Raw genomic sequence first — 26,566 nt, forward strand, 5'->3', positions numbered from 1 at the left:
AGGATGGAGGAGCAGTGGTGGAAAGGGGAGCTGGCAGCAGACGTCCACCAGACCCTGAGGATGAAGGTTGGGTCCCACTTTGTTCCTTTCCTTTCCCCTCCTCGCCTTCCTCCCCTGCAGAGGCGGCCGGCGGAGGGAGGGCTTCCTAATGCTCGGGCTGGGGCTGGGGCAGCCCGCCTCGGGCAGGTCCCAAAGTAGAGGTCTTCCCTGTACGCTGCCTTCTGAGCGAGATTTGTTCAAAGCCAAACCTGTGAAAGCTGCGACCTAAAAACACCTGCCTGTAGCTTTTCGGTAGCTTTAATTTAGCCGGGGTGGCGATGAGGACGACTCGTTGCGCTAGATGCTGAGAGGATGCTGATCCGCGAAAAATCAGCCTGTTACAGTATCTGGAGAAATAGCGCCGCTGCTTTTCCAACATATAAATGCTAAAGTTGCAGTAAGAGATAGGACCCTGCGCCCTGGCAGACTGTAGAGGAGCTGGAGGATGTACAGACGCAGCTTGGAATGGCTTTTCTAGAAGTCAGCTTATCGTTTACCAATAAAATGTCCTGCATTAAGCAAAATAGTCCGGCCGCTGCCTGACAAACTGGCACGCCAGGTGGGCCGCCAGCTGCTCCCCGCCTTCCCCGGGCAGCCTCCCGGCTCCGGAGAAGCTCTAAATGCAGTTCGTTGGGTAACAAGAGAGAGCCCTCAAGAAACAGTAACACCCTGTGCTTGATGCAGCTTTTGTAACTTAAAAGTTACAGCTGGCGAAGTTAATGCTTTGGATGTTCTGTTCCCTTTGTTTTCTTCACAGGCCTTTAGCAATAAATTGTGTCAGGTGAGGTAATGGTTATTGGGTGTCTGCGAGGGGGTTGGTTTGCTTTTGTGTCCTCTAGCTGAGGCAGGTCCTCCTGGCCTTGTGCTGGGGGGAATGGCTGAGGGAATCCTACTGCCAGGGTCTTGAAAGGTGGGGAGAAGCTTTGGTTTGTTTATTCATTTATTTATTTTAAGTGTATCCGCTACCCTTTAATTGGCTATTTCATTCTTCAGCCTGCTTTCTGGATGCATCTGACAGCCCTAGATTGCTAAAACTTCTTTGTCTATGGCTGTTAATCTAGGCCAGCTGAAAAGACAAGAACTGTTTGAATTCAAAGAACCTGCAAAGAGAGAGAAGTGTCTGGGCTGCTCTGCTTTTGCTGCTCTGAGGAAGGTCCACAATTCTTTGTGCTTGGACAATTTTAATCCTAATTCTGCCCACCTTGCAAGAATGGCTTTTCTTTTTGAAGGAAGCACTATGTGAGAATCCGGAGTGCAAGTAGATCAAGCAAAAATAATCACAGTCCCTAAAACTACTTTGGTTCCTTTTCTTTGGTTTGTGGTTTTTGTTTTTTTTTTTTTTTTTTCCCCTCCCCAAGTAATATTCTGCAGAAACAACTCTTAAGTGTATTGCTATGGTTTGGTTTTTTTCATGACTAAAATGTCGGAATTTAACATAGAAAGTTGTGGAACTCCTTAAAAGGATCCTTCAGCAAAGTTTGGGAAGATCAGTAGTTCTGAGGTACTGAAGCCAGTTTTGGGGATGCCTACGGCTGTTGTGTAGAACAAAATAAGCTTCAGTAGCGGCATCCCGCTATAGTGTAGCACGATAGTGCATTATTAGTGTATTAGCATGTTAATACTAGAATACAGAAAATTCAGGCAATGGTACCCTCAAGCCTAAATGACCTCTTTGGTTTAAGACACTTGCTGAAGAGTCCTAGTCTGGAACATTGTGTGTCTCTGGTCTTGGGTGAGAAAAGACAGGTCTTAGTTTCAGCACATGAACCTGACAGGAAAGTCACTTAAAGATGCTTGTCAAGGACGTTGAAATGCATGTTGTAGGCTGTCCCACTTTTTTCTGAAGAACACGCTTAAAGTCTGAATTTCAGGTGATGAATAAAATGTCCCTTTTAAATAACGTAAGCCTTTTCCTAAAACACCTGAAGGACCATTAGAAACACTTTTTGCTTGTCCCCCAAAATAATTTAGACACACAAATCTAGGAGATGTATATACCTACTATGAAACAACCCAGGTTTTATGTTAACAACAGGAAAAAATGTTATGCCATTCCTCCCATCCCCCCAGCTGGATCTGGGAGTTGTTCTTAACCCCATTGAAAGTTGGTGTCCTTTGTGGCAGGCTGATGGGTATGTTCTGCACGAGAGCAGATACTGAATGCCTGTGGTGTACCTGGCTTCTAATTTGGAGAGGGCTGAAAGGCGCTGAGAGGCTTTGTGACTTCCCAAAGGCCCTAGCTCAATACGGAGGAAATCAATAGCCCCTGAATTGTCTGACCAGTAAAATATCTGTGCTGTGATTATTGGGATGTAGTGTTCAGCTTAGCAGGACTGTATTGTGTTAGTTATTGAGTGTGCTGACCTAGTGGAGCAAAATGCTTGAATTCCAAAAGTGTTACATGCATCCTTAGACTTTAAATGAGAGGTTAAAGTATTCCCCTGGATTAGGGCAGAACATTAAACCTGTTGCAAAACTGAGCCAGGAAGAAAAATCAAAATTGGAACATACTGTGTGTTTGTACTAGGAGAGTCTATCACACACCAAGCCAAGAAAAGTGCTGTGTGTTTGTGCTGATGTTTTCTGGTGCTTCAACTCCTCCTGCAGTGGCCCTACATTACTGATAATGGAAAGGTGCTGGTCGTGCCAGGCAGCTGACTTGGATGTCAAAAATGAGACCTCTCTCAGTGCTCTCTCTACTTCAACAGTCCTAAATACTCTGCAAGGGTGGAAAGCTGAGTAACAATTCAGTGTTGGGTTTTCTGTTTGTTTGGTTTTTAGAGTTGAGGAAATACTTTACTTTAGAAGGCAGTCCGAGTGTCCCAGAAACAAGTGACATCTGCTTGCTATTCTTCCCCCATTTTTGTGCTTATGTTGGGCTGTTTCCTTCCAGGATATGTTAATTTCCTGTGATTAATGAGAACTACTAGATCTGCCTGCATTTCCCTTTTTATTTGTCTCTTGTATGGCTTCTCAGAGCAGGGCCAAATTTTACTGGACTTGTTTGCAAATTTAAAAGGTTAATAATTGTAACTTGATCTTTTTTAAGGCAGTCTAGATTACTGTCTGCAGTTACTTTCAGCCATGTGAGGAGAGCTGATTCTCTCTCTGCTGAAAGCAAACAGCTCTTCTCTGTTAAACTGGTAAAAATGCCTGATGAATTTCCTCTAGTGAAAGCTCCTCCACACCTGCCTCCCACCTCATCTTGCTTTAAAGATTTTAATGAGGAAATGCTGTTTACCACCATGATGTGTTTCATTCTACTTTGACACGCAACATTTCCCTCAGCTTTGTCCATGCTGTCAGCTTGGACTAGTCTCTGAAGCAGCAATGTAATCCCTACAGGGTTTGTTGTGAAGGGCCTTTTTCTTCACTGGTCTTTGAGTACTGTCACCATAAATGCATTTCTTGCAGTTTAAAAGCATCCTGTCAGAAGTAGTGCAGGTCCTGTTATTAATTTTTTTCAAGAAAAACTTCAGTAAAAACACCTCCTCTTTCTCGTCTCCCTGCACCCAGCATGAGTCCCTTCGTTTTCTGTAGTTCTGCCAAAGCATCTGGTTTACTTGACCTGTTGGTAGTGTGAAGGTCTGAATGTAACAGGTACCGTTTATCTTTTAGCCTGTAAGACCACTCTTGTCCTTGTTATTTTAAAAACTGGTCATCCCCTTGGCGCTTAGTTAACTAAATGGTATGTTTTGTATGTTCAGATCTGACTGGCACAGCCTGAAATTCAGGTTGGTGCAGACTAGACAGTTACACACACACTGAACGGAGGGAAGGTGTTAGGGTATTGCTTAGGTGGGGCTTCTGGTTTTTGTTTTTAAAAATCTAGATGAGAACTTCAGGGGTCCCAGATACCCGCATCCAGTTTTGGGCTCTTTCCCATTTAATTTAACAGGAGGATAAAATATTAACCTTTCACTCTGTACCTTTCCAGTTTGAATCAGCTGTAAAAAAAGTAGGTATAATGGGCATTGAGGTGTATTAATATCAGGTTTTTTATCCAAGACTGGAAGCCCAGCAACAAAAGCGTAATTTGTTCACTTGACAAAAAAATAACCACACACAAAAATCTCTAGCTTTCACACCTCAGCAACAGCAGCATTACTGGTTGCTAGCTGTAGTTTGTTATAGATGGCAGCATGTGCACGGAGCTGAAAGGAACAGGTGTCCTAATAAAGTACATGGTTATTCATGATCTTGCTTTTTCCTTAAAGTTGGAATTTTGATTCTCACACTCCTTTCTCTGATCCTTCTCAGATTAGCTGCTGAACCTCTCAGTACTTTGAAGTGTGTAAGAAGGTCTTAATGAAATGCTTGATAAAATACCACAGCGGAATGTGTGAAGTAATGGATTTTCAAGCACAATACTAGTTCAACTTTCCCGCAAATTTCAAATGCCTGGGAGTGTTGTGAGGATGCTGAAGGGCAGAGTGGATTCAAGCACAAAATGCTTTTGCATACAGTTGAAATACTGAAATACTGTCTTGGTCTGCCCTGTTTTTTTTTGTATGACATTTCAGTAGTACGCCTGGACCTTAATTTACGTGTCTAAGCCCAGATCTCAAGGAATGGACCCTACCCATATCTGTAGATATTTTGAAAGACAAAGGTGAGTGGTAGGGGAAATGCATGAAGGGCACTGAACCGTCATTTGAGGTGGCCTTTATTCTAGGTAAATGGAGGTAAAATTATTGAAGGTGCTGCTGTTCTTTGAAAGAGTAAGTAAAACAACCCAGTGTAAGCTGAAGTCATTGAGTAGGTTGGAACTTGAGGTTCTGTTTTTATGTGACTGGAGTTCTGGCCTTTGTGGGAGCTGCACATGAATTTGCTGCTTCTTTTGAGTGTGCAGGAGCAGTGGTAACGGTGGAGAAAAATCTTAATTTATGGTGTTTCATTTGTGCATTGGTGGAATCATAAATCGGTAAGGGTAGCTAGCTGTTGCTCTGTCCACCTGATTGGTCACTGTTGAATGATGGGGAAAATAAAGGATATATTGCCCATGTAGCCTTCCTTGTTAGAATGTGTCTGGATCTTACATTTTCACTGGAAATAATGAGAGGAACTGTCTGACATGCTTTTTGAAATGTGGTTCTGTCAGATTTGTCTCGTACTCATACATACTGAATCCAGACATGCGAGACTGGCATTTCTCCTAGGACCTGGTTAAGACTTGCCTAAAAGAACTGAAGGTTCCTTAAATAATGGAAAACACTGTAACTTTCAAGGCTGAGAGATATGGTTACAGCAGGGCTGAAAAGAGGGGTAATAGATGATGCAGTGAATCCTAGACCATCCCTTATTGCTGTGTCACCTAACAATTATAAGTGTTGGTGTCTCTCTGTTATAAGACAGTGTGGCTCATGCTTGCACAGACAAAGCAACTGTGACTGTTTCAGAGACTTTCACTAAGCATCTCCGCTCTGCGAGGACACCTGTTCTGCTGGCCGTACCCTAAGAGCACTGCCTTGTCGTATATCTTTGCCCTGCCCTTTGAGTTTGCATGGCCAGCTCAAAAGATTAGTAAAAGCCAAATTAATCAGCTGTACTCCACTATCAGATTGTTCACAAACATGCTAACTCTTAACCTTTCTGATCGATTAATTAAACTGCAGCCAGCTGCCTAAGCACAGAAACACCTAGCAGTAAGTCTTGCGTGAGTCGTTTTGTTATGGGAAGGCATAGTGCTGCAGTCTGTGCAGGGCAGGAGGATTGTTTTTGTGTGGGAGAGAGAATAATGTGACACTAGTTGCAGAATTAAAATGGTAGCATGCTACCTAGCCTACCGCAAAGCAGCATGCGGAGTGCCCTGAATTTTCAAGCTCCTATTGAAAAAAAAATAGTGTATTATAAATTTTTCTTTGTATAACGGCTTCTTGCCTGCCTAAATAGAAGTTAGTTTTTAGTGGTTTCTCACGTGTGGTGCAGTAATAATATCTAGGAGATCAGTTTGGCACCTTTCTTCCACAGCTGGAAGATTGGTTAGAACACAAAACAGGAAGGAGTTTGTCCCTTTCAAAGAACAACTGTTAATAGCCTGCTAGATAAGCTTTCCCTTTATTTTTCATCTACGGGCATTTCTTTTTCCTGTTCTAATGGCAACAAGTTTGCAGTATTCTTACAACAGGAATTCTTAAGAATCTGTTGAGGTCACTTACATACTATTTTTCCAGAACATGCAACATACAGAGAGCCAAATGATTGCCAGAGTTACCATGGTTTTTACTACTTTTCTAACTTAAATACTTAGTAGACTTTTCCCTTTTTTAATGTATTTTAAATTTTAATGCTTTAGATAGGCATCACACAAGTGGTATCTTGGGTTTACATTCTTTCACATTGGATTAAGAAGAATCATGAAGATTTTGTTGAAACTTTAGTTGTATACCTTCACTGGGTAACTTTATTGATCGGCTGGAACTGTTTTTCAGACTTTGGGTTAGAAGCAGTGGTCAAGGTCTGTGAGCTGCCGTGGTAGCAGGGGCCATGTGATGGATCCTATTTACATATCCAGAAACAGAAGTAGATAGTATGATTAAAGAAGGATAATAATGAGAGAAATATGAAGCTCATAGTAGTAAATGGAACTTGCATCTGCATAGGCAAGCATTGTAACAGCTGTTTCAAGATGAATGGGCTTTACCGTTACCAAGTAGCTCCGGTTTGGTGTTTCTTTTTGCTCCAGAAGTGAGAAGGTAAGTTATCTGCCTCTCTGTAGAGGGTGTGGCGCTCTGGAGATGCCAGTGTGCAGCAGCTGGGTATCTTGCAACTGAGATGGCTGGTGCCAAGAGAGGAGGGCAGTAAGAAACACCAGGGCTGTTACGGGGACTCAGGAGATGTTGCATGTTTGACCCGTGGGACAGAATGGATCCCTACTGAAGTCCAAGTGCTCTGACATGGTTTAAAACCAGATTCAGTTAGCATCTCCCTGAATTTCAGAACCAGAGGCATATTTGCTACAGCATTTCATTTTCCTTGTCAAAAAGCCTGTGAGTTCTTTTAAAGTACCTTGATGAATTCCATGGTTGTTCCGAGAACTGATCATTATTAATGTGACTTATTACCATAATGTCACATCACTTGCTAACTTCTTCTACTGCTAAGTTTTTTCTCCTGACTGCTTGTCAGTTCATTACTGGCTTTATATCAGTGGGAGAACAGTTTTTCTGAAAAGAAATTGGACAGAAAGAACGTGTGTGTGTGTAATTTCTTGCTGTGTTGAGCACCAAACCATCTGATGTCGTACTCTGATGAAGAGAAATGCTGGGCAGACTGGCCTGCACCAGCTGCTGCTTCAAGGGAGCTGGAGGAATCTATCCTGTTTTGTTCCTCTCAACTTCAGTGGCTGTCTGGCTAATTCAGTTCAAATGGGCAGTGAAAGCCTAACCTTCATGTGGTTGCTCCAAAGCTTTAGTTTAAGTCTTGTTTGCCTAGTATCTCCTTTAGGGGTGGATTCTGCAGTGCATCTACTCAGCCTAGTTACAAAACCATCCGAAGCAGAGATGAACTCTTCTCTCCTGAGCTCAGGAGAGAAAGGGTGCCAGCTGAAGTGGTCAGGTGGTGAGCTGGGTCTCTGCAGTGAAGGAATGGCTGATGTGTTGAGTCTGGCTGTCTTTCAGATGTGATTGCTGAGGAAGACTTGTCATCTTTAACACCATTTTAAAATGTTTATGCTGATTCCCTTCTTTTAGAAGGTCAGGTCTTGAAGCTGGTAGGAGGTGGCAGCTTAAAAACTGTCTTTGCCCTTAAGACTGACTTGCAGTCCAAGCTTTACTTTTCAGGTTTTGAGATTAAGTGGTGATCCCTTTAAATGCCATGCTCTGCCTTTCTGGAGACTTTCTGTGGAGAGACACCCATCAATATGGTGAGCAAAGATTGTTAAGTAATTTCCGAGACACCTGTGAACCTCTTACCTGCTGCCAATTTTAGCATTTCAATGTGGCAATTGCTCGGCAGTCCAAAGCAAAGCTGTTGAAGGCAATACAAATGAACAGGTCAAAGATAACCAGAAGCAGCATATGAAAGGGCACGTCCCAGTTTCCTCTCTGTTTCTTTACTGGAGACAGAGGAAAAAATTAAGCAATGGAAAAAATTTATTTTATTCTTGGTCCCCAAAAGTCTGGCTTTTTCCATATTGCTTGTATTTGCTGATCCTGCACTGGCATTCCCAAAGCAGCAAAGATGCTTTTTTACTTAAAAGGAATAATTTTTTTTTCTCGATGAACTTATGCTAAAGAACACTGTGGGGGGTTGATGGAAAGGGGTACATACCCACAGCCGTGTTGATAACTGTAAGTCAGCTATTCAGCTCTTGCATTATTACACTGTTACCACTTGCTTTCCTTTAAAAGAAAATCTCATTTAAGACAGATCTGTCAGTGTAAAAGCAGTCCTAGTGAACTACTTATTAGCTGCTTCATGCTATGAGGTGCAGGGTAAGGCTCTTACTTATACCCTGGATCAGTTAATACCAAGGAACCAGATCTTGTGAGAAACCCCAGCACGTGGCTCTGTTCCTTCTAATGTTAATCCTGAAGTTGAACCTTGTCGTGCTGTTAAGTCTCATTATATGGAAGCCCATGTGGGTGTTTTGGTGCACAAAAAGAGAATGCCTTTCACTTATGCCCTTTACTAGTAACCAATTTTTCTAAATATAATTATATAAAAAAAAGCAGATGTTTTATTGGGAGTAACTGTCTGTGTTAAACAAGCAGCAGAATAATCCTGTTGGCTTCAATTCAGTGCTTTGGCTGATCTTTGAATTTTCTAGCGTGGTGGGCTGGGTAGGGGCTGTTCTGGCCTCTGAGCATCTGAGGTTCAGATGCAAGTCTCTGGATCTCTGCTTTCATTCTGAGCCTCTAGTGCTCACCCACTGAACTGTAACATTTAGACATGTCAGATTTTTTGACTAGTTGTATAACTGGAGTTACTGTTTATTTCTGGCACTTGTTATTGGCCTAAAAAGCAAATTTCATATTAAATATATATGCTGACCTCAGAGTATGTAGAGAGCATCGTTTTTCTGGGACACATAACTGTTGAAATGGGAAGGACATTTCACAAAATAAAACTTGAAGCTCCTACCAGTCACCTAGCAGAACAAAATATTTCAGAGGTAGAATTGCCACTTGATTGTACAACAGCATGGACTTTGTATAGACATGTTAAATAATGCCGTTATTTTAACTGATGTAAGCACTGAACTTGAAACCATTTCTGACAGAATGCTGGATACCTTAGGAACTCCTGCTCTGAACCTGTGTATGTCAGTTGTACTGACAGATTGAAATCTCTGTACATAAGGCAATCAAAAAATCAAATTTATGGGAGTTTTCTGGGTATAAAACAATGGGGGGGGGAACATGTTCCATTGTCTCCCTGCTTTATAAATTGTTACTGGTGGGAGATTTCTTTATAATCCCCCAGTGAAGGCTGTCCCAGGTTTCAGAGGGCTGTTTGCTTGTCCACAGTGTGCGTCTGTTCAGTCCAGAATGTGTGTTTTTCACTGACTTCTTAAAGAAGGCCTGGAAAGCAATCATCCGTAACAACACTCGGCGTGCTGTCTTTGTTAGCTGCTTCTCCAGTTCTGGAGCCTCCCTGGCTTCCAGGTATCTGTGCCCCTCTGAGCCTGATTGTGTAGCTTTTTTTTTCTGAGAGCTGAACCTCCTCGTGACATGTCTCCTTCCAGGCAATGAAAAGAGTGTGGGGAGCCACCGTGCTGGCTGTGCAAGGTGTTGCCTCTTCCTTCTCTAAACAGGGTAGCCCCTGCAGATCCTTCCTCTGAATCCTGATTTATTTAATAGAATTAACTGCTTTATGTACTGCTTTCTATTCTGCTATAAAACATGTCTATCTTGCAGCACTGTACTACTTCTAATTTATTGTCAAATACTTATACGTCATTTTTGTGAATTACGGAGAGATACACCTCGGTAAAATGTTTAGGTTGTGGTTTTTTTTTTAAAATCCATGCCTATCAAATATATTCAGCCCTTTTTGATTTGATTTTAGTCCAGCCATGGTAACTGCATTAGTATATGACCATGTCTAAAATGACAAAGCATCAACTTTTAGGTGGCATTAGTTGGTGGGTGTTCCCAAGGAACTTCTCTCCTTCCTGTAACTACTTTTTACATAGTGACTACAGACTTGCACTTAAAACCCTTGCATGTGAAGATCTAGCATAGGTAGATCAAAAATTTACATCATCCTGCTTTTAAAATGAGAAAGGGGCAATATCAGAAAAATGTCTTTTGCCCTTCTTGCCTATGAAACTCTGTTAAAACCTGACTTAACAGTTCAGTTTGGGTAAACAAAATTAAAAACGAGTCCTTCAGGAACAATTTTCATGGCCAAGAAGTTTGGTGTTCTGTAGAAAGCAACAGCAAGTTGTTCCTTGGTTAAACTGCAGTTTGCAGTGTTTGCCCAGGTGTTTAAGGCTTGTGAGGAAAGTGTGTGGATGACCGAAGTTAACTGACTGTCAAAACACGCAGTAATCCAGCCCTGATTTCTGTATCAATCATAGTGCTGTAGGCACTAAGTGTTTGCCATAGCAGGTGGTGGCTGTTCGTTTGGGATTCCGAACACTGAAATTATTTGTTTCAGTACCTCTTTCCTCCCTTTTTTTTTTTTCCCCCCCTTAGGAACTTAAGTTGCCTATGTATAAGGCTCAGTCACCACAGATTGGGATGCGCCGATACTTCATTGATCTCTTGACTGTCCTCAGCAACCACTTTAATCTCTGCCCTACGGCCCGGCATCTCGCTATCTATTTATTGGACCTCTTTATGGATCGCTATGATATCCCTGTCAAGCAACTGCACATCATTTCATTTGCCTGTCTTCTCCTAGCAAGTAAGTTGGCTGCTGTCTGTTAAGGCTTTTTTTTTTTCTGAACAGATGGTTGTTTTCCTTGTACAGCATGTGCTATTTTCTCTTTGTTAATTTTCCACTGACTTAAGGTAAGGCCTACTGAAGTCCAAGTCAAGACATAAAGCAGTCTGTTAATAAACTCTGTTCGACTGCATATGCTGGCATCAACGTGCAGGGAAAGTTTTGGCAACTGAAGCTGGGTCAGTGGAAGGGCACAATGAAGATCAGGGAGTGATGGGGTGGGAAGGAAGTGGCAAGACTGGGAGAGGTTAGTTCCAAGGAAGAGTTGGTAGTAGGGAGCAACGTCTGGGTAACATTCAGCCTCTCCTGGAGAGCAGTCCTTGGACAAGCTGTGCCTCTGTTCACTGGGCATAATCAGTTCCTTGCAAAGTGGAAGTTTCTTATACAGGGGCGAAAGGAAAGTTTGCTTCTCAAGGCACTTGGTGGATGTGTTGACGATACTGGAATGCATATTGCTTGTTCTGGGCTCCTATCAAATAGCTAGGCAATACTGAAGTTTCAGTATTGGCATCCATTTAGCAAATGATCTTGAACATTTGTCATTAGTGCTTTCTTGATCTTCTCTGCAGCCAGGGCTGTGCAAGTAGAGGAAAGCGAGACTGGTGCCTCAAGGAATTGCAGTCTACCCTTGCAGACTTCTGAACTCTGTTTCTAGGTTACAGAGAAACTAGCCTGCCATATGAGAGCCATGCAGAGCAATGTGCTATTGTGGACAACAAAAGTAATGCAAACTCTAGCATTAATGGCTGAAAAGTGCACATAGTCGTATTGGTTAAGGTAAAAAACACTATGGAGACCCAGAAGCTATTGAGGAAAGAAGGTGATACTAAACGTTTACCCCTCAGGACATGAGTTTGCTTCTGCTTTTCCTTGCTGGTTGTGTCTGAAGATCTTAATCTGCAGAGATAATGGTAAAATAATAAAAAGCCCAATACACTTAGTGTATTTAAGTAATGCTGTCTGTCTGACTCCAGAGAAGACAGTGAACTACATAGAGCAGTTACTGGTATTGCAAAAAAGGCCAATATTAAAATCAGAACAAAGAAGAATATAAGTGGTTGCTGTAGGTGTGGTCTTAAGGCAGCCTAAGTGACTCGGATATCACAGTTCTGCTGACATGAACCTTTGGTGAGCTCCTTCAGATTGGCAGAAAACAATCCTAGCTGAGGAAGTGTTTTCTTTATTTACCAGAGAGGTATTTTTCTGAGAGGCTGGACAAGCTTCAGGCTGGTGTAATGGAGGGGAGAGGGGCTAGGGCTGATTTGTAAATTGTTATGAAACCATTAATTTCAAACACATCAGACTGAAGTACCAAGTTCAGGAGGCCTGGAGGCTGATGCCTGCTCAGAGGTGTGCTCCTTCAGCTTTCAGAGCATCTCTCTTTCTTTTTTTGGGTAACCTCATAACTACAAAATGCCTTGCAACATTGCTAGCTTTTTGGAGTTAGGTTTTTTTCCCAAGTGCGTGGATGAGTGTTACCTCCAGGGAAAGAGAATAGAATTTTCTTTACTTGAAAGCGTCAGGTTTATCCATTCTCCTCCTCCAATTTTCCCCAGCATAAAACTGATGCTTCAACAATTCTTCTAAAACTTTTCATTTGGATTTAGAGGAAGATTTTATAGCTATAGTTTGTTTCCAGTGCTATGCAGGTAGGATGAAAACGGTACCCTCAAACTTTGTATGAATTGTCAGAGTTGGTATACTGGTAAGACTTCGGGTGGAAGCTCACTCTATGAGTCAGGAGAGCTGGGCTGCTGACTTCTGTAGCTTCTAGGACTTAAAAAGAAGCAAAAAAGCTTTCAAGATTCTCATTATGTAAATAGCTGAAGTAAAATGCAACTTTAGGCTACCTGTATGCAACTGTGAAGGAAAAGGAAATTCACAAGTAGTCCTATGATAACACTAGAGGGAAATGCTTTGCAACTTCTGCCTGTTTTTTTTTTTTTTTTTTAAAAAAAAAACAAACCACAAAACGAACAAAAAAATCCAGTTCTTAAAAGAGCAAGCCTAAGTCTAGTGAGCTAATGAGTATGAGAATCTTTATAAATTAACACTAGAGTAATGCAGTAGCATGTGCATATCCTGATCTGGAATTAAATTATCCCTTAGAGGAAGGGGAAAGGTCTAGTACTGTAAAGGCAGCTTTCCTACCAATGTGTAGAAACAAAACACTGAAAGCTGAACCAAAGAAGCTTTGGGCAAAATTAATGCCTAATTAACTTGTATAGATAGGGTTTAAAATGCAAGGGCTCAGTTTGGAGACTTTTGGGAGCATAATAAGCTTTGTTTACTGTCTGGGCCTTCTTAATGTGCAATAAGGATGCTCTTTTTTTGGTATGTGTAGTTCAAAGTGATGCAAGTCAAGTCAGGGGAAGGAACTTTATAGTAAGTGGGATTCTTGTGTTTAGTTTGTTACTTTCAAAATTATATAAATGGAAGAAAACTTGTACTGTGATTTGTTTTGTAGTAAAAGATTCTGAGTAAGTCAGAATTATTGACCTGAAGTCATCTTGAAAGTTCTCATTGTAGCAAAGAAGAATAAAATTGGTCACTTGCCTGTTACTGCAAATGCAGTCATTAGAGCTTCCCGCAAAGCATTACTGTAGCAAGTTGCATGTTTTTTCAGCCGAGGATTGCAGCAAAAGTGCTCTTCAGTCTGTGTTGCAAGATGCTTGTACTTTTAAAAAATTATATACCTTTACTGTAGAGAGCAAAAAAATCTTTTTAAAATAGTTATGGTGTTTACATCATACCAAGATGAATGTTCAATACAGAATGTCCACAATAATTGTTATAAACACATCTGGAGAAACTCTGGGTTTTCTTCCTGATTGCTTTCTTAGAATAGAGTGAGAAATTAAGGGTAGTTCATAGGCCACAAGCAAGACGAGGTGTAGTTAGAGGCAAGATTACTTATTGCCACTAATTACGGTAAGCGTGGATTTTATTGTGCCCCTCCCACCCCCAAAGAGAAGCATTTAGACACTAGTTTTGAAATGGAAGCAACAAACTCCTAAGCTAAATGCAAGTTGAGGGCGATTTTTAAGCTCAGAAATTGTTGTAAGCTTGTATTTAGTTTTGAAGTTTGCTTCGATCTCAGGTCGAAAGGATCTCAAACCTGTCCTTTTTTTTTTTTTTTTCATTGTCATCACATATTTTCAACAGCACACAACAGCAGTGCTCTCACAGCATTTCACTAGATGCCCTTTAATTAGCTGGAGCTAATGTCTCTTGCTGTATTCTAGAAATGCATTTTGACTGGTTGTTCTGTTTCCCCAGACAGGGAAACTGGATGGTGATTGTGCTTCCCACTTTGGTAATAATTGTGAAAGATACGAGGGAGTGAGAAGATAATCCTGTTCCAAATTGGACTAGCAGCCAAGTAATGTTCAGCCTGGACTTGCTGCAGTTGAGAGGAATGTGGGTGTGTGTCCCTCAAATCAGCTAGTCGTTCACTAGCTGGAAGATGTATGTTCCTTTTGCACTGTATGCGCAGTGTGATAATTGGAAAAGGCCTCTGGAAATTCCTGCCAGATAGTTTAGCTCCTTGGAACATCTATAAAAGATTTGAAGTTTACTAATATCATCAATGGTTATTATTTCCTCTGAATCCATTCTGGAAAATAATGGTAAAAATTGTTCATATTAATCTAGAGGTGAACTGAAGGCTGTTGTGGGAGGGAAGGAAAAATTGCTGGAAAAATTGAGTCAGATACTTTAGGAATGTGTTTAGAATAGTCTGTCCCTTTCACTTGCATTAAGGGAACTTTAACTTAAATCAGAATTATAAACTAAACATGATTTTGTAACACAAAAACCTGGTCCACATGGATGTTTTGGCTAGCTAGGTACACAGTTAGAAGACAGAGGACCTCCTTTTGAGGTCCAGCTGTGGTAATACAAGAGGTCATAGGGTTCCGCTACTGCAAGATCATTAGTGATGTCCAGTGGTTTTAATTGCTCAAGACAATCCGTCCGTCCCTTGTCTTGAAGCAGGCTAGTGATTGCTCAGGTTGACTGCTGTTAGGTCAGGGAGATGCTGGCTTTTGGTGAGAAGCAATGCTGGGCAGCTGGGAATTGTGGCTTTCAGGCAAGCCAGCTGGATCTGGGCAGGCCAGTTACCAGTACACCTGCAGAGAAGTCAGGATTGCTGTCTCTGCACCAGGCTATGGGCAGATGCTCGCTTTGCAAACAGATATTACTACTTTTTTCCCCCCAAAGTGCCCCAGTGCTTTGAGTAAGCTCTGATTTTTCTCTAGACAAACGTCAGCTGGCTGATGGTTTCAGTAAGTGTAATAATCTGTTTTAACCAACATTTTGCCTGAAGGGAATTGAGGAACTTTCAGTTCACCCCACCTGGCAGCTGAGAAAGCAGCCCCTTATGGAGGAGCACTGTTGAGCAGCAGCAGGTTGTAATGTTTTAAACTGCATCTTCATCAGGCAATTTACTGCAGAAGATGACTGTGATGTTTTAAGGTGCTCTAGCCCTAAGTGCCCTGTTAGAAAAAGCGATTGTGTAAAGATATCCCCTCTGCTTTAGTGCTACTTGGCTCAAATTGCCTGCTGAAAGCTGTGCAAACCATCTGCCCCGAAGTAGATGAGTTGGACTGACACAATCCATTCAGATGGTCCAGCTGCAGGAGCCGTGAACTCCGGGGAGAGAGCAAGCACCTGGGCAGTAAGTCTTAAACTGCTGCCAACTGTTTCTTTGGTGAGTTCTGTAACTGTGGTATACAGGGGCTGTACTGCTGTGGTGTATTGGCATCGTTAAAGCAGTGCAGCTTTTGCTTGTTGCTGTAAAATCCTGGCTGGGTCTTAAAAGCTGCTCCTTTCTTCCCTGAAGAGCTAATCCTCCTCAGTAGCAGGTGCTTCAGTACCTGATAAAAGCAACATCTCTCTCTGTCTCAGCCATTCAGTGGCATTGAATGTTCCAGCAATTCTAGTTCTTATGGCCTCTCTTCCTCAAGAGGGTCTGCTGCTATGGAGACATAACAGTTTTCAATTTTGAGTATTGTTTTAAGCAAAGCTAGCTTACTGTTCCGCATGTCCAGCGCTGCATTGCTTCACAGAGTACTTGGTGGTTTTCCTGGCTTTATTTTGCCCAGTTCCTTAATCAGCCAGTGGATTCTCAGCAGCTGCCTTAACTCAGGACAATAAAAGAAATTAGAGCAAGAAAAGATGCCTGTGCTAAATGGGCTGCGTTTAGGGCACGGATAGTCCTTTATCACCTAATTCCCCACTGACTGCGTGGAGCCCTTGTCAGACATCAGGCAGCTTTTCTGACTGTGCTTTGTGATCTGTTCCTCATTTGTTGTCCCACTTTCACGAGCAGGTAACTGTTCTGGCAAGGGCAGCTGAGGTACTTATTTTCAATGACAGATAATAGTGGGTGTCAGTCTGGATATAGATTAGTGCAAAACTTAGCCTGTAGTCTTACTTTTTTTAAGTTTCCCTGTTGCTGTAACATGTACAGAATATTTTCCTTAGTAATTAAACTTTACTATAGTAAGGTATGAAAAACTCAGGTGCCTTGAGCAAAGTGGTTTGCATGGGTGTGAGGTATTGTACAGACAGGTGAAAAATCCCTGACTGCTCACTTTGCAGGACACTGCAGGAAAAGGAATTAAGCAGGCTGTCTCTAAAATAGCCTTTTTCTTGCCTTGCTTAGAGGACAATTGGAAGCTGTGTTTGCATCTGGGGGTGGCATGGGAGAGTCTCATAACTCTGTTGTACCACCTTCTGCAACAATGTAGGAATAAAGAGAAGTAGTCCTTCAGCTGTGTAAGCAGCCATAGGTCTTGTCTTTATGCTGAGTTAGATGGTCTTGAGTGGTCTATCCTTTTGGATTGATTTTAATTTTTTATGGGACAAAAAGTGCTTACATTTTAATGACTCTCTAAATTGATAGTCCTTTATGTTCCTTGGTCTTCTCAAGGACTCTGAAAATGTAATGAAACTGCCTACGTGTCCTGTTTTTGTTTTGCTACCCACGCAACACCCGAGGAGGATCATCTACCCAACCGCCAGTAATCAGTCTGTGTGCTGCGTAGCTAGGTGTACTTAGTGACTTGTGCCTCCCACGGCGGATGAATCAGTTCTTCAGGGCACTTCTGATAGCAGTGATGCTCCTCTGAGACCTTTAGTTTTTTGTAGTGAAAAGCTGGTATGGATTGATAGGCTGTTTAAATAACGTGACAAATGTACCCTTTGTAACTTAAGCCTGTTCCCCGTGACAACAGGATTTACCCCGGCTTTCATTCATAGCACAAATGTGAATGTGTGACATGAAAAGCACTCACCTTGTTTTTCTGGGGGAGCATCTGTTTGTAGAATTCAGTGTGGAACAGAACGTGATCTAAAGTAACTTGGAAAATCTTTGCATCATTAATTACAGTAACACTACACACTCCTAAACATGTTCCATGCTGCCCCATTTACTTAGATTTTACAAAAAAGTTAGTCACAAATGTAAACATGCATTACATGTTCATCTTATTTTATTCATCCTATTGACCTCAGTAGGCCTCCTTGCATAAAAATTTGCAGCATCTAGATACTTCTTAAATTAAGCGTTCCTTTAAAGGCTTATGATTCTGTTACCTCAAGACAAAACTGTTTTTGAGGGCAATAGTGACAACTAAATGGTTTTATCAGTAACAGGAGCTCAGAATACAACAGCAAACTTTTAATTTGAGGTGTCTGCAGTGGCATTTCAAAAGCATGCAAATGACTCGTACACAATCCACATGAACATCAGACTGCAGACTCCAGGTGGTAATGTAGCTGAAACAGCTTTGTTTTTCTTCCCAAAGTGTAATGTTGATTAAACCAGTCAGTGTTATTTGTTTGGTCAATATTAGACTTGCAACTGTCTTCTCTCAGCCCTTCATGTTCTTGCTGCAGTTGTTTTGGAGGTCCTGGTTCAGCATGAATATGCTGTGCAGAGAATCTCAGTTTCTGGTGTAACTGAAGGAACAAAAATAGGAAAGATATCAGAATATACTATTAAATTAGGGAAATGGAAAAGGACACACTGCATTTTAAAGCCATTTTCAACCTATTATTTCCCAGCTTGCCTCTGATCTCTTTGGTCTGATAGAATGAACTCACTTTTGCCATTTTCTCCAGATTTCAATTTAAAAATAGGTGGGAAGTGCTTGGTAAACATGGAAGCAAAGTATTACTTAGGTCAAGGAGGAATTGGGAAAGGAAATATGATCAAGTTGCTTGTATGCTGCTTTGAAAAGTAGTTAATATTCAAATTTCACAGTTTATGTGAAGCAGAACTCCTGAACTGATTTCTCTCCCCCCATTTCTAACTCAGTTTTGGAGTCTGTCTTCAACTTAACTAGCTACCTTTATACTCAGTGTCTCCAATCTGCTGCAGTGTGTTGACACCAGAGGGAAATTTTTCATAGTGAGGATGGTCACCATTGGAATAATCTCCCCAGGGAAGTGGTTGACTCGGCCACGTTGGACACCTTCAAGAGTCGTCTGGGCAGGGTGCTGGGCCATCTTGTCTAGACTGCGCTCTTCCTAGGAAGGTTGGACTAGATGATCCCTGAGGTCCCTTCCAACCTGTGATTCTATGAACTAGTGTGTTGAAAAGTGGAAGGGGGGGAATTAATAAAAAACTAGTAATCTAAATTACTAGATTTTAGCTATTGTCTGTTATTTTTAACTCTAAAAGAAAAACAGTCTTGATCGAGTCAAACAGCTTTGCCCTATGTCACTACTGTGCTGATAGTCTGCTCTCCAGACTATAGTCTGGCCTTTTGAAATTCCCATGGTTGAGTGGGAAGAAAGAAGGAACTAGAACTTACGGAAGCCAGAATGACAGATCTTGTCCTTAGTTTCCTGGTCATGCAGCATACTCCTTAAATTTCTGTATCAGGCTGTGATATCTATCACCTTGTGGGGAAAAAACAAAGGGTTAACTTTTTTCTCTCAAATGTAATTTTTCTTAAACAGTTCTTAATTCAGGTGCCTTTCACTGTCAGCATGCTTACAATCCTTTCCTGTTCTGCTTCATATGATGGATGAATTTTGTTTTTCACTGTTACCATAATGCTCTTTTATAGTGAGGTGGCTGCTATATTACCTTTTAATGCATTTCATATCCATGATACGTGAACAGGCTCAAAGATGGAAAATCCGTTTTTAAATGTGTTAAAAAGACACTTAAGCTGCTAGTACAGAGAGGATTGTCAGATTTTAATACGCTGGAGACACTTTGGATGGAATTGTTATCCTAAATGGATAGCAAGATCTTACTTCCTTTTAAAATAATTTTCTAGTGCAGTACTCCTTTTAATTGTCTTCTAGACTTGATGAGAATACTCTGAGGCTGTATGACATGCTAATATCTTGTCAATTGGTCTGTGTTGGTAAAGGAGGACTCTTAGAGGCAATGGAAGGACAACTGAAGCAAGAATCAATTGTGGCATATATGGCCTCAAGAACAAAGAGGGAAAACTACTACAGAGTACTTCTAAGTAGCTATGGGTTTGGATTTTGCAGCAGGGATGTTCTTTAAGATGTACTGGAAACATTTCTGGTGACTGTTGCTAGCTCTTGAACAGGGAGTGGCTGGTAGATAAGTCACTTTTGGCTTGGTAAACCAACAGCATAAATTTTAGAAGACTTAATTGCTTTCTTAAGTTTGCAGTAAAGTAACTCTGTTGCATTATTATTGATAGCTCTAACCCTGGGAATCAAATCTGGTATTGGATGCTTTTTATGAAAGAAGGGTGAATAGAGGGAGATCATGTTTTTCTGTACAAAATGACAGCACTTTATAGCTACTTGTGAAAACTAGTCATTCTAAAGACTACTGCTGTTTCACTGTGCTGGTAAAGACAATTTAGAAACTTGTACAGCTTTGCTCAGCTATCTTGTCTCTGAAAATGTATTCTCTGTCCTAACCCCATAGGAATTATTTATGTTAATCACTTGGTTACAGTATACTTCTCCTAGCCTTTCAGTGACCTTTGCTAATGAGGCCCTCCAAGACAGGAAGGAACAAAGAGAAATTCTGAATTAGCAAGGGCAAAGGTGATGTTGCCCGAGGGTTTTTAATGTCTTCCTTTTTGTAGCATGTGCATTTAGCTTCTATACCCAAAGGAACATTTTTTTCCTCAATATTGGATCTTCCTTTGCCATATCTTCTCCACAGTACTTGCTTTCTTCACACTTGACTGAATGCCCTTCAGCAAACTGCTTCCAGTTATTGTCAGAAAAACTATCTGTAATCCTAAGGAGTTTATAATCTTGGGTAATATGTTGACCAGTCTGTTAGCTTCTTTCCTATTTGTGTCACTGTACTTCCCATCCTTCTTTAAAAAGCACCTTTTATCTTTAGGCTTCCCAGTTTTGGAGTGTTCTTTGGCTTTTGGACACCCAATCATAATGATAAACCTTATCTGAACACAATCTCTTCTGGCAGGTAAATTTGAAGAAAAAGAAGATCAAGTTCCAAAGTTGGAGCACTTAAATAACCTGGCATACATGTGCAGTGTGAATGTGGTATTGAACAAGAAAGACTTGCTTAGAATGGAAGTGCTGCTTTTGGAAAGCTTCAACTGGAACCTCTGTCTACCAACACCAGCACACTACGTTGACTACTACCTCTCTGCGTCCATTGGTGAGAATGACCTTCACAATGGTTGGCCGATCACCTCACTGACCAAAGTCAAAGCTTTTCTGGAGAAATATGTGTATTACTTCCTCAGTTTCTCAGTACAAGGTAAGAGGTTTTATAGTAGAATGATCTTCTGTTGGGCAAAAGACAAAAATCTGAACAAGATAACTGTGCAATCTGTATTATGACAAATCTTAAAGCCCTTATCTGTGCAGAATAGTTTCTCTTTGCAGTTATTTCAGATAGCAAATGGTACGGTGTCCTTTCCTTGTGCATAAATCTCTTGTCTCCCTTCAGAAGAATCTAGGGGTTTGAGATCAGTTTTTTTTTTTTCTTCAGCTTAGAACACTAATTGGAGAGACTGTCAGAAATGGGGTCTAATGTTTGATCTGCCAAATAGTATGAATTACTGCTAGCCGCAGACATGCTATTACATAGTTCAATGTATGAATCTTTTTAAACGGTATTTTTTTAGAGGGTCTGTGTGCTGCAAGACATGATGTATTTGGAATGACAGGACTTTCAGCGATTCGATTTGCAGCATCACTGCCAATATCTGCCCATGTGAGAGGCAATGAACTGCAGCATCCTCATAAGCTGGTTTCAGTACTAAAGTATTGACAACCACACACGTATTTACATAACTTTGGTTCAGCTGAGACCAGTCTACAAATTTCAGCACACTCTGTTTCATGGCTCTTTCTGAAATGAAACCATAGTGAAAGTAGTTACAAACAAGTAGGACAAAGGTCTTCAGGAAAGCTTTATCCAGTTTTTAGGAGACTTTTTCTGGTCATGAGTTAATAATCTGAGATGTGTGGAACAAAGCTGAAGATTTAATTTTGTCCTTTTCTGCCGTGTATACAGTAATAAGCTCACTGCAGTGATTAGTAAGAGTATAATCCTTGGTTTTTTTTCCTTTTGTAGATCACACTTTCCTCCATTTTCGTCCATCTCTGATTGCTGCAGCTTGTGTGTGCACCTCGCGTATCTGTATGCAGATTTCTCCTGCCTGGACCACACAGCTTGAATTGTTAACATGTTATTCCTGGGAACATCTTGCCCAATGCATTGGAATGATGCTCATGTAAGATCAGAAAAAATGTAACCTGCTTGTGCTCTTAAGAAGATGTTAATACTCTTTCTTTTTTTAGAATTTTTTAAAAGTAATTGTTTAGCTATAATTGAGTACAGTGTTACACAGGTAATCTCTATCTTCAGTTTGGGGAGAGGAATGAACGGGAAAAATCAGGTCACTTTGCAAATATTGTTAAATACAGTATTTAGTAATGTGGAATGGAGCACACAATTCAGTGTTCATTATGTTTTCTTGTACTGGTTGTCTATGTGATTGGATGGAAGCCTTTTTCCCTTTGTTTTCTCATTGTACCTGCAATATACTTGCTGCAGAGAGACACTAGCGTATCTCTAACATCAAGAATACAGTAGGGAGACATTTCAGAACTATTCTTTGTTTTTTCTCCAGTAAAGGGCACGAGTGCGATGCATCGCTACTGGTCTGGTGTGTGAGCACATACAGTCCTAACAGAAAAATTGAAAAGTTTATAGAATGATTTAGGCTGGGAGATGGTGGGCCTTGGAGATAACTTCTGAACTGCTACTTAAAGCAGGATCAACTGAAGTTAAATCAGACTGCTTAGGGTGTTGTCTAGTCAAGTTTTGACTACCTCCAAGGATGGAGACTTCCAAACCTCTCTGGACAACTTGTTCTGATGCGTCGTCATTCTCATGATAATCAGAAGTGTGAAAATGCTTCTTCCTAATATGTAACAGGAATTTCCTTTGTTCCATTGTAGCTATGCACTGCAATACTCTGCAAATACTTACACGGACTATTTTAAAATGTCCGTGTTGTGGACTTAAGGTTCCAAGATAACCAGTCCATCAGTAAAAACATACTTGTGATGCAAAATGATCCTTAAACCTGTTGCTAGTGTGTGAAGATTGCAGCAGGATAATTAGGAATTAATTTTGAAAGCAACTGAGGATTACCATATGCAGCTAGGGCCAAAAAGCTGATCAGGTAGCCTGACTGGTGAAATCTTTGGGTTATATGCAAGCTCTGAGAGCCTCTGTCTTTGTTAAATCTTACTTATAATTTGTTTCAGATATTATGAGAATGACATCAAAGAAGCCGGTAACATAAAAAAGCAAGTAACAATTCAACATCAAGAACAGGAAGCAGTGGGAAATCTGAGCCATCAAGCTGCTGCTCAAGGTCTCTTCCAGTGTTCTAGTTATCACCCTTTAGCCCAGCATTCAGCTAGTCTTGCCCAGTTCCCGTTGCCAGTGCAAGATTTGTGCTCTGCTTATCGTGACTCCTTACAGGCCCGCAGGCCCAGCGGTCTGCTTGCTGGGAGCACTGACAGCTTGCTGCACTCCTGCACAGCTCTTCATTCCAGCCTTCGCCCATCTGCCCAGACTCTGCCCATCCAAACGCCCGCTGCTGTGCAGCTGGGCCTAGGAACGGAGACTGGACACTGCATTTCCATGGCTTTTGGCAGTAGTTACTTCAGTGGTCATCACTCATATGCAGCTGGGTGTTTTGATGGATAAATATTGATGTGAGGGAAAAGGTCATATGAACAGAGCTGAAGAAGAAACTGTGTGTGTGATACAAGACGTGTATCTGCATGAAAGCCTCAAAGGAGCAGAATCCTTATGACTCCCTCATTCAGAGGGTGTTGATCTGATCCACTGATCACTGGAACCTGGGTGCCTTTCTGCCAAGGGTTGTACCTTTGGCTCTTAATGAGGGAGAGAAATAGAAATTCATTAATACACCTCACTCAATGTCACTTTGAGAGGCATCTGCATAGAAACCCTGTGGAGGTTACTTCCTTCTAGACTTCAGTTAGTGACTTGTTGGAGCTGGCTGAAGAGTTATTTCAGGCTGGAGCGTTTGTTGAATTTCTGGCCAAGTAGCAACGCACCTAGAGGATGTTGCTGGAAAACATGGAGCACACTCCTCCTGTCCCAGTGATGTGTCACTTGAACAGTGGCAGCTTATACTACTGGAAGCTTCTACTAAAATATACCAGAATTGGTATCTGTTAAATGTAGATTTCGTTTATGCAGAAATCTGTGTAGAACACTTTCCATTTTCTTTGAGCAGGAGTGATAGTTCAGGAGCAAGAATTAAAGGCAAACAAGGGCCAGAAGACTATAAAATAATTTTTTACTTAAAATACTCTTGGAATCTAAACGTGGTGCTGCTGAGTGGGACATCGCTCTGCCTTTGGTATTTAGAAACAAAACCAAAACCTTAAATCATGTCTTAATATTTAATATGCTGCTGCTTTTGAGACTGGAGATTCTTTTTAGTAAAATTGTTCATGAGCTTTATCAGGGGTTTAAGGTTACTTGAAGAAATCCTCTTGGAAAAATTCTTGAAAGTTTCACTGCCTTCAGTTATTTCATCTTTTGGGCTCAGTGACTTGTGGCAGTAGTTCAGGCTCAGGACAGAGGAACTGGTATTAATGGGGTGAAGACAGGGAACTGGTTAACTTCACTGTGAAACTGGAGCTTGATTGCAGTGCTAGACAATGCTGACTTAGTTTCTTAAATACCTTATTATCATTCTCTTGGAAAATGTAGCTGGTAAATTGAAGATATTGTTGCTTCCCTGCAATGAGACACACACCTACTGCCACATATCCAAAGGCCTCTTTTTTTTCAACTGAAGCCAGAAATGATTCAAAAAAACTGGATAGGCTTTTTAATGTTAATGCAGATATTTAGAAGAAAGGGACTTCTGTGAGTGTGAAACTTCAGTTTTAATATATGCAACCACTATTGTAAGTTTCTTGGTTTGTCCCTTCTCTGAAGGTTCTCAGGACAGCAATACAAGTAATGTGCAATATGCTTTTACTGACTTGGGGCAATATTTTCAAGTTGCATGTTGCAGTGCTGTTTTAAATTATATTTTTAGAGAATTGTTTTTAACGGTGTTCTAGGGTGGAGGGGAAAAAACTAGCCTGCATGCTAATGCGTTTGTGTAACTGTCTTTTGAATGCAACTTTGGGTATCAGGTTAATTTCTTCCATTCTGCAGGCTAGAGGAATCTTCTTGGTTTACTTTTTAAAATGCAAACTGTACATGAAAAGGCAGTACTCCTCAGAAATTAGTCTAGAAGTTCGGAGAACTTTGTTCATCTTTTATTCTCTTGGCTTTGTATTTATGTTAAACTTTATTTCCAGAAGACTTTAGTGTATCTTATGTCATTCAACAGACAGAACAACACACGTGGCAGTACTGTTCTGTGGTTTTCCTTTGTTTATCATTACCCTTATAACTTGCATCACGTGCAGTGTGATACTTTGGATCGCCATCCTGCTTAATTGTGAAAACACTTGCTAAATTCCCAATGAAAGTTTCCAGTAAAGAATACACAGCTGGAGTACCCTCTTTTTTTTTTTTTAAAAGCGGTTTTTCCTTAGCTTTTAAGAGCTAACAAAGAATATATGTCTATACCTTAAAAATACTTGACCTGAGCACTTGTAATGTTTTACGGAACAGAATAGTGGTAGGATGAATGTGATGGAAAGGCCTTACCATACAATAAATTGTGAAGGAGTAGGCAGATCAGGAACTTAGTCATTGCACAAGAAATTAGGTCCTATTCCAATAAGTTATTTATGTATATAAGGAGGTACAAAGTGGGATGAGGCAATGGCTGAAGAAACAAGAAGAAAACGCACAGAGGCAAGGTAGGGACGTAATATAAGACCGGATTGTTCCAGCTCAGGTGGCCACTGTGTCTTGGAGACTTGAAAGGCTGAACAGGAGGATGTGGTTTTATGTTTACTCTTTCTTCTGGTGACTGTACCTTCTAAGGAGGAACTGTTCACCGAGTTCTAGGTTCTGTTTGCGTCATTGTATCTGGGGTGGAGTTGGGACAGATTAAGTCCAACAGCAAACCTGAAAAGTAAAAGATTTATGGGAATCCGAGTTGGTCTAATACAGCTTCAAGGGACAGTTCTCTCCAGAACACTTTAAATGTTGGTGGCAATTCCACACATTTAATTTTCAAGTCAACACTTTTTCCCGTGCCTAACTTTTTTCTTTTGTGAAAACATACCTCCTCAGGAAAAGCAAACATAGAAGAGTTCAGCCAACCTAAAGACACTTTTCTGAAGACTCTTTGCCACAATTAGTTTTGGAGGGAGTTGCAGAGGTGCATACAAAGCTGAATTAATTTTTAAACAAATGGATGCAAAACTTCCCACCTTGCGCTTGTGCTGTTTGATGCTGTCAGTTGCAGCATATTCATTCATAGATCAGAATCTCTACATGATGATTAACTCGTATTTCCCTGGCAGACTTTGAAGAAGGAAAGGCTGCTGCAAAAGAAAATGCAGTGAAACACGGCTAGGAATACAAAATGGGGTACAGCAGTAGTTACCCCCTTACATGGGAAGATGTTGCAGATGTAACCAAACAAATGAGAAAGCCGACATTAAAATGAAAAAACTGTATTGGTGAGTCCTGACAAGAGCTGCAGGTGTTTTATTAATAAACAGATGTTTCGTAATAAAATTTAGTTTAGTGCTATTTTTTACTGAGATGTCCAGATACTAGCAAATGTGGGTCAAACACTGATGGATTCTTAGTGGTAATTTTGTGCAAGTTTTTTTCCTTTTGTCTTTTTTAAGGGGTGTTTATTTTGCTCTCTGTACTACCTTTCCAAGACAAGCCTAAATGATGTCCTCCAGTTGAAAAGACGGTAACGCTTTTCTTCCCCCGTGTGAAAGCACCCCTTACATGCTTTCTAGAGAGCCTATGTAGAAATCCCACCCTTCCTTTCAAAGCATTGTTGTCTATGTAATGGAGAGTTACTTGATCACATGTGGAATGTGAAAACAAAATGTGCTAGTTGTACAACACTAAATGTAGTTGCTTCTAGAACTGGGATTAGTGGTGGCTGGTTTCATTTTGTTTTCAAAGCAGGGAATTGCCAGGTACTAGCATCAT

At 41.0% G+C, this 26,566-nt stretch overlaps 1 protein-coding gene across 1 annotated transcript; it reads left to right on the forward strand.

The window, feature by feature from the left end:
• CCNJL (cyclin J like) lies at nucleotides 1-26,133 on the forward strand. The gene is made up of 5 exons (XM_064458974.1): nucleotides 1-66; nucleotides 10,683-10,893; nucleotides 20,378-20,677; nucleotides 21,500-21,659; nucleotides 22,702-26,133. Exons 1-5 carry the CDS (start codon nucleotides 4-6, stop codon nucleotides 23,147-23,149), a joined length of 1,182 nt encoding a protein of 393 aa, XP_064315044.1. The 5' UTR covers nucleotides 1-3; the 3' UTR covers nucleotides 23,150-26,133.
• Nucleotides 26,134-26,566: the final 433 nt, after the last annotated feature.

Source organism: Phalacrocorax carbo, chromosome 8 (assembly GCF_963921805.1).
Source record: "Phalacrocorax carbo chromosome 8, bPhaCar2.1, whole genome shotgun sequence".
NCBI lineage: Eukaryota > Metazoa > Chordata > Aves > Suliformes > Phalacrocoracidae > Phalacrocorax > Phalacrocorax carbo.

Coding starts and splice junctions, on each gene's coding strand:
- CCNJL (XM_064458974.1), top strand. CDS start 4: ATGGAGGAGCAGTGGTGGAAAGGGGAGCTGGCAGCAGACGTCCACCAG. Junction 67..10,682: donor ACCAGACCCTGAGGATGAAG/GTTGGGTCCCAC, acceptor TCCCCCCCTTAG/GAACTTAAGTTGCCTATGTA. Junction 21,660..22,701: donor TGCATTGGAATGATGCTCAT/GTAAGATCAGAA, acceptor AATTTGTTTCAG/ATATTATGAGAATGACATCA.